The sequence below is a fragment of the Podarcis raffonei genome, chromosome 12, assembly GCF_027172205.1.
Source record: "Podarcis raffonei isolate rPodRaf1 chromosome 12, rPodRaf1.pri, whole genome shotgun sequence".
Taxonomy (NCBI): Eukaryota; Metazoa; Chordata; class Lepidosauria; order Squamata; family Lacertidae; genus Podarcis; species Podarcis raffonei.
In genome coordinates, this window is record NC_070613.1 from 20,901,283 (window position 1) to 20,914,392 (window position 13,110).

The following is a 13,110-nucleotide window of genomic DNA, read 5'->3' on the forward strand; positions in this document are numbered from 1 at the left end:
ACCTCTTCCCTGCCATCCATCCTTTGCAATTAAGCCTGCTTACATACAGACTCCCCTACATTACACACATGCTTACATACATTACTCCAATAATCACGCTTTTTAAAATAAAGAATAAGGATGATCAACTAAGTCATGCTCCAAGTAGGAGCACTGAGGTCAAGTAGGACTAACACTGGACATCACCCTAACTTTTTAGAATACAAGCACATCGTACCTGTGAAGTTGTCAGTGTTTCCAATGCATGCAATCTCTGAAGGACATTTTGCATGTCTTCTTGTAATCGTATAAGCACTACTGCAATTTGTTCATTGAGGCCACTTCTTGGTCCTCTATCTGACCCCCATCGTTCTCCATCTCCACCACTACCCATTTGTCCACCTTGGGCACCATCACCCAAAGGGTGCATTCTATGACCTAAATTTAGGAGGGGAAAGAGAAAGCACTGAGAAATAAGGCATGGTTTTTAATCCATATAAAAATCAGACTATGAAAACTTTTTTTTTGTAAATTACAAAAAAAAAAATTAAGTATGGCACTAGACTTGTTTATCTACATAAGTACATAACAAAACAAATATTCCAACAGTACCTCTCCCTCTTCTGATTCCGTAGAAATCCACCTTTTCACCACCTTTCTTTTCTTTGTGAGGACCTCCATCACTTGCCTTGCCATCCTCTCCACCACACTTGACTTCACCTTTTCCTTCAATTGCAGCCACCATTATACCGTCTGTCTTGTAGTTTCCAAGTTCAAGAAAACCAGAAGCACCCAGAAGACTGCTGTGGTCTACTTCTGAGAAATGTAATGGATGTTTTGAAAGTCCTTTCGTTGACTCCAATATCTACAAGTTAAGAGAATTAGCTATTATATTTTCCGTAAAGTATTTCCCATAAAGCTGGGATACCTAATATACCTAACATACCACCTATGTTAGAATCTTTTGTGGATATTCTTGTGGTCCAGGGGCACCTCTGCATTTAATATGCATATTGTGAAAAATGTAGGTTTCTTTCTAAAGTAAATAGCAGCTTGAAAGGACCTCAGCACGGTAAGAAAGAGTTAAACTCTCCTTTCTCATTTGCTGCAATCAGAGTAGTTATCAGCTCCCCTAGGAGCTGCTTTCTGAATATATATTTTAAAAGAGCATGCTAAAAGCAATAGACACATTTAAAACCACACCTAGGCTGACCATTATACAGACTGTGGAAGCGTTGTATTAGATGTACATTCTATTATTTCTTCCAGATTCTAACCCTTCATCCGTTTAGCAGAATCTAAAGAATTGCTTAGGCTGACAGAAGGCAGTTATGTGAGACCCCTGGAATTTTGGGCTTTGAGCAGTTATCTTCATGCTATATCAGGAACTGATTTCATCAGTCTGCCTTGCAGCATGAGAGGATTGCTGTTCAATCAAACAAGTTTAAAGTTTATGTAGGTTCAAATAATAATTTCATGTCTCTTTGGATTCTGGTCATTTTATGTTACCTTTTCACATTCAGTACAAAACCTGATAAACTGTACCTCTTCTTGTCCAAACTGCTCCATAGAATCACAGTATATTTCACTATCCGAATCGCTTGTCAAGTGCTGAATGCCAGAGACCTCTTCAGCGGTATCTTCATTTGCACCTGTGTGTACAGGTATATGACCAAACACTTAATAAGTGCAAACAGGCCAATTTGGGCAAGAATGAAACAATGACAGTGCAAAAGTCCAGTTACAATCAACTTATAAATATTTCATCAGTCTAAACCTGCCTCTCTCAATCTTGGGTCCCCAGATTTTGGACTACAACTCCCATCATCCCTAGCTAGCAAGACCACTGGTCAGGGATGATGGGAACTGTAGTCCAACAACATCTGGTAACCCAAGGTTAAGAAAGGCTGGTCTAAACAGTGAGCACATGATCACACTTCAAATATTAAAAAGCTTATAATGTAAGTTATTTGCTTAAGATAAATCAGGTGAAAGCACTGCTTGCAATAGCTATTCACAATGGGGCAATATTGTTAGATGTGATTGTTGAGGTTAATTTATCCTAATTACTTTGAACCCCACCTCTCTCAATTATATTTTCCACATGGATGCCCTTTGTGTAAGCACTTTTCATGAATCTCCCAACCACTTTGGGAGGAGGAGGAAGAAACTTGTCAGTCAGATGAGAAGAAGCCTCAGTGTCATTTACTGTACATGGAGGAGTTTACATTGCTTCTCCATCACATAAAGACACAGTAAGTATATGAACGGAGGGCACACTACAGTCAAATACTACATTTTCTCAAATCTAATGCATACCTTTTTTGGCCAAAATTACATTGCGAAAATTAAGGTGTGCATTAGATTCAATGGCACATATACATTCGCCGGCAAATACTTTTTTTGTTTTGTTTCAAGGTTCTGAAAACAGAGGTGCACATTAGATTTGATGGCGCATTAGACTCGAGTAAATATGGCATATAAAATTTAACAAGTTTACAGAATATAGTATCAAGCAGACCAATGTTTAAATCTCCAATCATTTCTACTACAGCTTGGTAAAAGTGAGGAAATAATCTTTACAAACCAGACAGCAAATACCCAGGGTAGTCTTCACTACTGGAAAATTCTGCTTGACAAACATATAGACTAATTTGGAAAAATGCACGTGAGGAAAGCACCTTGGTGAGAAGACCCAAAATTAGAAATTATAGGTAGTTCAAGGCGTTTGTCTCTCTTCTTTACTTCTTCATCCACATTTATACCATTCAGAGCAGATTTAGTCTGTATGCCATTGTGAATGTCAGTATTCGGGACATCTTCACAGCAGCCATTGGCGACAACACAGTCCAGCTCCTGAGCAGGCGTCAAATCTGGTCCCAGACTCTCACTTTCTGTAAAACCAATAAATAAGGTGACAACATTTCAAATAGACTTATACTATGAAACATACTAGTTTTTACAAATTTGCTTTTTTATTTGTTCATAGATTTAATGAACTCTACTCAGGGCTGGATTTAGGTTTGATGAGGCCCTAAGCTACTGAAGGTAATGGGGCCCTTTCTATGTCCAGCTGTCCTTTGTCAACAACAAATCGCCACTGTTTTTTGTGTTGAATATATGCTATATGGTAATTTATGGACCTACAGTGGTACTTCGGGTTACGCTTCAGGTTACAGACTCCGCTAACCCAGAAATATTACCTCGGGTTAAGAACTTTGCTTCAGGATGAGAACAGAAATCGCGCTCCGGTGGCACGGTAGCAGCAGGAGGCCCCATTAGCTAAAGTGGTGCTTCAGGTTAAGAACAGTTTCAGGTTAAGAATGGACCTCCGGAACGAATTAAGTACTTAACCCGAGGTACCACTGTAATAGCCATTTGCACATGTTGCCATGCACCCTAAAGCCATTTGCACATGTTGCCATGCAACCAGTCCATGCAGAATGTAGGCACCCTTTATATGGAAATGAGCAAACCAGTGATATTTTATGCAGCAGGCAAGCAGGTGGGGCCCATTGCTTACATCATAGGAGCCTACACAACACAAAACACTGTTGCTGTATGTAGGTTTTATTTTATTTGTTTTTTCTATTATATTTTGGAAATGTACATTCAGGTTTTTTTCCCTTTAATTTTTTTGGGGGTCCCCAAGAGAGTGGGGCCCTAAGCTATAGCTTTTGTTTAGCTTATACATAGGCTATGTATATATAGCTTATATATAGGCACTGACTCTACTCATCTCTGACAGTCTCTGTCCATGAAGTGGGCAGCATTACTCCACTACTATGGAAGCCTCCATTCTGCCAACTAAATGTGTGGAAGCCCCACTGCCAGGATCCCAACTGGTGAAAGCCTACGGAAAGCCCTGAAACAGCGAGGGGCTGAGCTAGCACAGGATCTGCTGGATATCAAGCCAGCCCCACTGCAAGGACATGTCAGCACTGGGCCCAATGTGGGCCTTGTTGCTGTAACGACTTCAAGTGGTCCCCTTCCTCTTCTGCACCAAGCTGTGTGAGTGGCAGAGCTACAGATGTGGCTCTGGGCCTGATAGCCAGTTAAGCCCCGACCAAGGTTTGGATTGCAACGTTAAGTTACTTGTACTACACAATTCATTAAGGAATCTTTCCATTGGTTACAAAATAATAAAGAAAAGGAAGAAAAGCTGAACCACCCAAAGTCCAACTACCTGCATGTTGCTTTTGACTTTTTTGTGTCTTACTTTGTATTTAAATTGTGGGCACCTATTCCATCTCTGCAGTTACGGTACATGTCCTGCATTCACTCATCACTCCTATTACCAATCTATTAAATATCTTTCCATTTAAAAAAAAGCACAATTGTCCACAAAAGCATACATCCCAACAACACATGTTGTTCCATCATGTTCAGAATTTGCTCCTAGGTAAGTGGGGGCAGGATTACATCTTGATAATCAGATTCCCAAGCCTCTTCTGAAATCTGAAATTTCCAAACAGGGCTCACTCTTACAAAATAATGTAGGGCAGGGAGACACGGGACCATTGCTTTTTTGTGTTCCACAGCAGCCACAGTCTGATTGAGCAAGACTGAAAGGAAGCACAGCTGTGAAAAGGTGGGTGCGGTTCAGAAATAAAGCTGTACCTTTCTCAACCTGCTTTAGCTCTGTTATTTCTTCCTGATGGGGTTCCTCCTCCGACTCTGCTCCACTGTCGCTGCTTTCAGATTTGCCATTCATAGCTGGCATAGACGTTATGGAATATCCAAGATCTAAAAGCAAGTTCAGAAAATGAATATTTACTATAGAAGATTTAAAATAATTGTGTAGTTATTAAATACTTGTTTTTTTAAAAAATAAATCCATTCAAGGCAATTTCTACCTCTTGTCCTTAAATATAATTCTCATATATTATATATATTTTCCCCAAACTTTCCCTCCTTTGGCTCACAGCATCTGTACTGGTAAGTGAAAATTCCTTATCATAGCTTGAAACCAGACTTGGATTTTTTAGGGTGTTCAAGGGCAGGGAATGTGACCTTGTCAATGTTGCTGGACTTGAGGTCTCATAATGCCTGGCCATGAACTTTGTTGTCTAGGGCTGATGGGAGTTGGGAGTCCAGCAACAACTGGAAGGCCACAGGCTCTCTACTCTCGGGCAAAACACACCCTTAACTATTTGCTATTGGTTCAGAATCCATTGCTTAGACAAGAAACCGTAGGTACGCCAATACTATTCAGAAGCCAAACTTCTCCATGGCTTAGAAAGCTTCTTTTAGCAATGGCATACTTCATTATAAAAGTATTCAATGCAAAGTGTTGTGTGAGAAGAGCAGATATAGATATGCTTCAGCTTTTATATCTACTACATTTATGTCAGTAAAGAACTTATAGTTTTGTATTATTATTACATGGCTACAGATACAGGAATGTGAGATAGGCCGTCACTATCTAAGCCAACAATTTTAAATGTCAAGCAAGCCTTCAGTATTCAGTCATATATTCTCTATTTTGAAACCAGAAGAAAATTCAACGTCTTCCTGAAACACTATTACCATATTGGCCCAAATAGAAGCCGCACCTTTTAAATTCAAGGGGGGGAAAGAAAAAAAGACAATACCCAAATATAAGCCGCTCTCTTAAAATTCCGCAGGCACTCACACCAGTTCCTTTTTACCGTATGTCTGCTTCAGCAGCGAAATCGTAAAAGCCAATTTTTGTAAGGTCGCAAATTTAAGCCATACTTTAACTTTTCACGGCTGGAATTTGGAAAAAAGTGATGCTTATATTCAGGCCAATACGGTATTTGTACCAACATAATATTATATATATAATAATCAGTCTGTGAGGGTATTAAAATTGGTCACTTCTTGACTCCAGGGATGAATTATTTAGTTCTGGCCTTAAATAACAGAAGTGTGTATGCACCTATGCCACTTCAATTCAATAAGATTCTTTTTTATTACTAATTTCAGTCTGATTTGGGGAGGTCTACCAACAGAGCAACAGTGAAACAACAGAGGCAAGAAGAGTGTGATCGGTATTAGCATAACTTTTACTTGCGGTACCAAAAACTTTAGCATGTTTAATCTTTAGATTCAAGTTGCTTGTTGTGCAAATCAATAGCTGGGACTTGTTAGACATGTTTTGCTGCTTCCCCTTGTCTGCAAGGGACTTTGCTACTCAGATCTATATGATTAAATTAAAGGGTGACGAGGCAGATTAGTTTCCATACTTTTGTTCCAGGAACTGTGACCAGGGTGGATCGTTTTCGCAACAGAGAAGACTAACGTTTCAGACAAGGAAATTTGTTTGATAAACAAAGCAGTCCCGTGCAAAACAGTAGCTCCCCAAATAGATATGATTCCCAAATAATAACCATTTTGATGATGTTTAAGGAAAATGGCTAAAGTATTTTTATTTGCTGGATCACTCAGAAATATGGCATGCAGAACTTTAGTAAGGATCTATGCTCAACATGGCTTTCCTATGAAGCATCAGCACATTCCCTACCTAGCCACATATGAACTGAAGAGGAAGACAATAGGATTATGTTCAATTCAATGGATCACAGAATCAAAGACTCGTAGTGTTGGAAGGGGCCACGAGGGCCATCTAGTCCAACCTGCTGCAATGAAGGAATCTTTCACCCAATGTGGGGCTCAAACCCACAACCCTGAGAGTCTCATGCTCTACCAACTGAACTATCTTTCACGGATGCAAGAACTCTGCTATAAAGTCCAATCAGAACCCTTCTTTGAGAAAGGCTCAAACCTCCATAGGTTGCAGAAGAGCCATTCTTTGACTTGAAACAAAGTCATGGAATACAGTTAAACAAAAAACCCACCTGTACCAGTTTTGACTCTCTCCCCATCCTCCCTTCACTATCCTTGACCTCTGATATCCCTTCTTACTACTTTACTACTTCTCTCATATAATAATAATAATAATAATTTATTATTTGTACCCCGCCCATCTGGCTGGGTTTCCCCAGCCACTCTGGGCGGCTTCCATAGAAACCAAAAATACAGTAAAATATCACAGATTAAAAACTTCCCTGAACAGGGCTGCCTTAAGATGTCTTCTGAATGTCAGGTAGTTATTTATCACTTTGACATCTGATGGGAGGGCGTTCCACAGGGCGGGCGCCACTACCGAGAAGGCCCTCTGCCTGGTTCCCTGTAGCTTTGCTTCTCGCAATGAGGGAACCGCCAGAAGGCCCTCGGCGCTGGACCTCAGCGTCCGGGCAGAACGATGGGGGGTGGAGACGCTCCCTCTGGTATACTGGGCCGAGGCCTCTCTTATAACCCTCTCTTATAAGTTTTGGGAACAAAAGCATGAGGTGGAATCATATTACCACCCATTTAGGTGAAGTTGACAAATGGTGTTCATTAAATAATAGTTCCCTAATTAAATCATATGTGCCTTGGCATGCATATGCCCCCCCACTTGTGGTTATGTTCTAGGCCGCCACGTACATAAGTAAAAATTGAGTAGTCAGGAGCACCCTCTCCACCGCTCTTTCGCTCCAACCTAGACCAAAAATACTGTATCCAAAAATATCCACAACTGGAATTAAAGCTCTGGGGCTGGCAGGCAGCTGGAGGATGCTACCACGTGCATCGCCCTGCTGTGCCTCCAGACTCTTTGGGGCTTCCTCTGCCTTCTTCAGACTCTGGGGAGGGTCTGGCTGGATGCAGAGGAGGCACCAGTTGGGGAACTCCGAATGGAGCCCTCAGGAGAAGGCAGCTCAGAGCCAGGGGACTGGTGGTGGGACAATGATGAGTGGTCAGAGGGAGAAGAGGGAGCAGACTGGGAGGAGGAAGTGTTGGAACCTGAAGAGGTAACAGGGTTTAGTGAGCAGGAGGAGGCTGTGGCAGAGAGCAGTCCAGACTCAGAAGCAGAAGCAGAGAAGGATCTAGAGACTGAGTGGAAGTAGGCTTCCGAAGAAGCCAGGGAAGCTTCCTGTGGTCTCCCAGAAGACAGAAAACTGAAGAGAGCAGAGCAGAGACAAAACAAATGAGCCTTAGGCTGCTGGGGAGGGAACCATGGTGCGGTGGAAGGGCGGGGACCTTCAGTCCTCACAACTGCCTCATTGGGGCAAGTCCTGCTGGGAAGAGTTTTTGTGATCACTAGGTCTGTGCAGTTTTGGATTCTTTAAATAAAGAGTTAATTTTACTTACGCCAGTGTTTTTTTATTGCTGACCTACTCCTGACACCAGCTCTCTCCCGCCATTTCCATGTTTGAATTGATTTATTGGTTTATTTCCTGGCCCCACACATATATGTGGCAGCAAGCAAGTAAATCGTGTTTCGGGGGCGCGCGCCTGTAGTAATGCAAGATATTTAGCCTCTCCAATGCATTGGAAGAAGAGTACCTAATCTCTTTCTGTTGCCCAATATTTTGATTTCAGCTTCAAAGCAGGTTATAGCAGTCTTTGCACATATCCACACCATACAAAGAATCATAGGAACTGTAGTTCATTAAGGATGCTGGGAATTATGTGATGGGGAAACTACAGCTCCCAGTATTCAAAGGGGGAAGTAACGGGCTTTGAATATGGGTTGGATGTGCTTTAAATGTACGGAGGATCTTAGTCATTTCATAAAATATCTCACAGTTTAGTAATCTGCTTTGGGTTTTTCTGCTTCCAATCTATCATTTAAAAAGTATTTCTAAACCACTTAATATTTGCTTTATAAGGTTCTAATAATCTTTGTAATTTTTTCTGGTCTACATAAAATTTAGAACAGCAGTAGACTTCAACTTTTTTCAGACCTGCTGTCCACTTTCACATAAATATGCATTATGGGCCCCAGCTTCTAATTTTACCATGTTTGTGTCTGGTGGTAGTGCTGCTGGTGTCACCCCCACCCCAGACGACCTCCACCCCCAGGCTGTGACTCAGTTCAATTCAACCTGCTAGTTGAAAACCAATAGCATAGAATATTTGCTAGTGAGTGCAGGAATAGAAATGGCTCTGGAAAACCATAGAACTCTTTCCGGTAACCAGTTTTGCATTGGTGTTTTCATATAGTTCTTCCACAGATTCATAGTTGCCAGAAGGAGTCTTTCCAATTTCTAAATAGTTTTGTGTTGACAGAAACAACTTTGCACGTGTGATTGTGTTTAACACGGAACAGGCATTTATTTATTATTTACTATTAAATAAGTAATCTGCATTGAAGTTGCTGATTATACAACAAGTGAAAGCAGAACTAGATTAACAAAAGGAGTTTGCAGGACCACAAACCAGTTTCTACATTATAGGAAAATGGGGAAAACATGTCGTCAAACTATTCAGCCAATATTTTTCATAGACAGGACCCAAGAAGGGAAAAAAGGGAGTCTTCAAGTTTCTTACTTCCCCCCCTTAAACTCATTCTCCACATTTTGCAGAAATTTGCCATTTTTAAAAAGTCTCATGAAAATTCATCACCATTTTAGTGCTAATTTCTCTTAAGAAAAACATGTTATATGTAGTTTTGACTAATGTACACACTTTGGCAAGCAATTTCCCCTAATACAGTGCATTTATGTTGGTTGTTTTCACCACTGTCTTAATTTTTATACATAATTTTCCCTGGTAAAAGCATTTTATAGACATCAGTTGGCAGGAGGACTGCATCACAAAATTCAGATAAGTGCACATTTCAAAGAATAGCTTTGTTTCAGTTTGAATATTATTCTGGGCAGTGTAAATTTGATAGATTCAGCTTTAAATGCATGTGTTTGTGGGATGGGGGTTATTGAGTTTGCTTTTGTTTGTTCTTTATTATGCATTTTGCAATTTTATGTTGTGAACTGCCCTGTGATTTTCGGATGAAAGGCGGTATACAAATTTAATAAATGATAAACAACAATAATACAAAATTGAATTTCTCCTCCGTCCCTCCAAGTGAGATAAACCAAGCTAAACAAAGACAACAAACAGTGCAGTATTACGAGCACACAAGCCTAGAAACTAAACTAATAAGTTTCAAAGCTAACATGGGATACATTTTCAAAACAAGATGTTACATGTTTTCTGCAGCTTCAGAACTTCATTGAACTATTGTAGAATAGCAAAAATTCCTTTGACAGAAACAAGTCTCCTCTGCTAGAAAGTCTCTTCCTGCAATGCAAGGACTCTCTGTGGAGGAAATTAGCTTTTCGGGAACTTCAATACAAAACATGTGGAAAACCTATTTATTAGAATTGGGTAAGAAATGTTCATAAAGAAACAGACACATATTTACTAACTACCGGCAAACCAAATCGAGGTGTTTTTTTTAATTTAAGTTTTTTATAGCAATAATACAAAAAAGAACAGGATTACAACTTCCCTTGTCGCGACACTCCCCCTGCCAAACCATTTCCAATACAACTACGTTCTTGGTCCATGCAACATGCAAACACAGTATCAGAACGGAAGGTCCATAAAAAAAGAACAAAAACAGAAATAAGTCCAGTTATGTTGGTGCTAGAAACTGGGACAAATTCCCAGCAAATGAGGTGCTACCCCAATAAGGGGATTTGGAGCATTAAAACACACAGTACCACTATTTGGGAAGTTGCAGCATGTAATGAGTATTTCTTCATATTTTCTTTAATACAACCTTCATACTAAACTTCCACATATAACAATTGGAAGCTGCAAAAATAAGTATAGGTTAAGTTTTTGTTGTTTGTAAGAAGCTATACTGAAGGCTGTTACTTTAAGACTCAGTTTCTGGATGAATACACAGATCTTACGCAAATAATGGTCAGAACAAAAAATGCTACTTGGGCTTATGCAAGAGACAGTTGGCTTTTTTCTTCGCATTTCATTCCAATTACATGCTTTGCCATCTGGCATGGCCAGGGTTTGGGGTTGCTGCTAATCAAGAAAAACAACTCCAAAGTCTCTTTGGGCTCATGGAACTATGGTATTCTGGATTTATTTTGCTTAGTTTTGCCAGTTATATGCTGCCTAATTAATCGAGTCCTCACAATAAATAAAATATAAATACAATCCAAATGAAAAATCAATCAATACAAAAAAAAACCTGTACCAGCACGAAGATTGTCATAAATTCAACATATAACTATCATCATCATAAAAAGCAGCACTGAAACCAGTGAAGGGGGAAACAAAATAGTCCCAATGAATGGTGTAGCTTAATTCATTTATTTAAAAAATTCATAAGCATGCTTTTAAAGAAAGACTTGGAAAAAGTCACTTGCTTATACTCTCGACACCTAGTTGGCCTCTTTATTTATACTTGGTCTCTCTCTTTATAAAATTAGCACACAGCCCTATGAGCACATAAGTCCATGTTGATATTTCCCTTCATTCTCTTCAGTGCAGCTGAAATTGAAGGCACATAAAATACCACCACGAAAATGTTTCTGAAAGCCTGGCTCCATTTTGAGCAGCAACGCAATTTTTTAGAAAGCAATGCAGTTTAGAAAGAAAGAATAAGGCCCTTGAACCCTTCAATGCCCCAAGCGCTTCAAGCAAAAAGTTGCCCAATTCCCTTCTGCAGAACCCAGATAATGCAAACACAGTGCTCCACATGCCTCTCCCAAGCCTACCCTAAGTTCATGCAGGCCGGCCAGGCCTCTTGCGCTGGATGTAGAAGCCACATTCTTCTTTCGAGTCTAGTGTTTTTTACGAACCTGAAAATAATATTTTGGTCAGCTACTGATTAAGAGTGGGTTCGTCCCTTGCAGAACAGATTGCGCTCCTTTGCTTTGAAAACAGAAGTGCATCAGACCAAGCCTTCAAAACAAACTCTTCACAACATTAGCAACAAGAAAGTAATTTCCTAAGCTTCTCTTGTCCACTCTCGCACATGTTACACAGATGGCAATCCAAGGATGTAAACTGTGAGCAGTATTTCATTCCTCTGTGGTATGTCAGCACACTGAAATAACTGGCTTTAGTTAAGAAGCTTTAAAAAAATTACTTAACATGGAAAATAATGCTTTCTGTTGCATTAAGTTCTGTCTGTAAGCATCAACAAGCCTCTAAACTTCCACATACTTTTCTGCACCCCACCTCAAATGTTTCCCTTAGGAGCATTTTTTTTTAATCTAAAAGTTTAGCTTTGTAAATTTATTTTGCACCGGAATTAGAAGACTTTTGTGCCTCTCAAAAGCATACTGATTCTCATGAGCAAAACCTGACCCAATTAAATACATCACTGTCCCTATGCCAAGCATAAATGAGGCTGTGCACATGTTTATTTTTTTAATTCTTATTGGAAATACTTATGTCTTCCCCCAAGGTCACAGCTCCATCACAGAGAGCTGAACATTCAATTTGCAACTAAGGTTTTCACTGCTGCTAGGAGAAGCTGTGTATGTGAAGGTGCGACTCTCAAATGCACCTACAGTGCTCCCTCGCAAGACGAATGCCTCGCAAGACGGAAAACTCGCAAGAAGAAAGAGTTTTCCGTTTTTCGAGGTGCTTCGCCAGACGAATTTCTCTATGGGCTTGCTTCGCAAGAAGAAAGCCCATAGGGAAATCTCTGGGGACCTCTTTTAAAATGCTGGTGGTTGGGAGCAAAGACTTTCGCCCACCGCCCGCCTTCAGAAGAGGTCCTGGACCTCTTCTGAAGGCCGGCGGGGGGCAAAAGTCTTTGCTCCCGACCGCCTGCCTTCCCGGGATAGCGGAGAAGCGCAGCGCGTTTCTCCGCTATCCCGGACGGCTTTTGAAGGCAGGCGGGGGGGAGCAAAGACTTTTGCCCACCGCCGGCCTTCAGAAGAGGTCCTGGACCTCTTCTGAAGGCCGGCGGGGGGCAAAAGTCTTTGCTCCCCCCCGCCTGCCTTCCCGCGATAGCGGAGAAGTGCAGCGCGTTTCTCCACTATCCCGACGGCTTTTGAACAGCCTTCTGAAGGCTGGCGGTGGGAAGAAAAGCCCTTGTCCCCCCCCCCCCAGCCTTCAGAAGAGGTCGGGGGACAGACTGTTCCCGGACCTGGTCTGAAGGCGGTTTCCATAGGAACGCATTGATTGATTTTCAATGCATTCCTATGGGAAACCATGCTTCGCAAGACAAAAAACTCGCAAGAAGAAAAAACTCACGGAATGAATTAATTTCGTCTTGCGAGGTACCACTGTACTTGATAGCACCTGTGGCTAAAACAGATGATAATGGAGATCTCCACTCTGCCATGACCATACAATTACTGG

The 13,110-nt window shown here is 40.9% G+C and overlaps 1 protein-coding gene across 4 annotated transcripts in view; it reads right to left on the bottom strand.

Moving 5' to 3' along the window:
* Window positions 1-13,110, bottom strand: part of ACBD5 (acyl-CoA binding domain containing 5) — a 31,245-nt gene that overhangs the window by 4,108 nt on the left and 14,027 nt on the right. For all 4 annotated transcript variants that reach the window (XM_053359663.1, XM_053359664.1, XM_053359666.1 and 1 more), the window contains 5 exons: window positions 4,600-4,725; window positions 2,661-2,873; window positions 1,525-1,631; window positions 592-844; window positions 218-417 (listed from right to left, as the gene is read on the bottom strand). In XM_053359663.1, coding sequence (XP_053215638.1) covers window positions 218-417; window positions 592-844; window positions 1,525-1,631; window positions 2,661-2,873; window positions 4,600-4,725 — 899 coding nt within the window. The remainder of the gene's footprint in view (window positions 1-217; window positions 418-591; window positions 845-1,524; window positions 1,632-2,660; window positions 2,874-4,599; window positions 4,726-13,110) is intronic.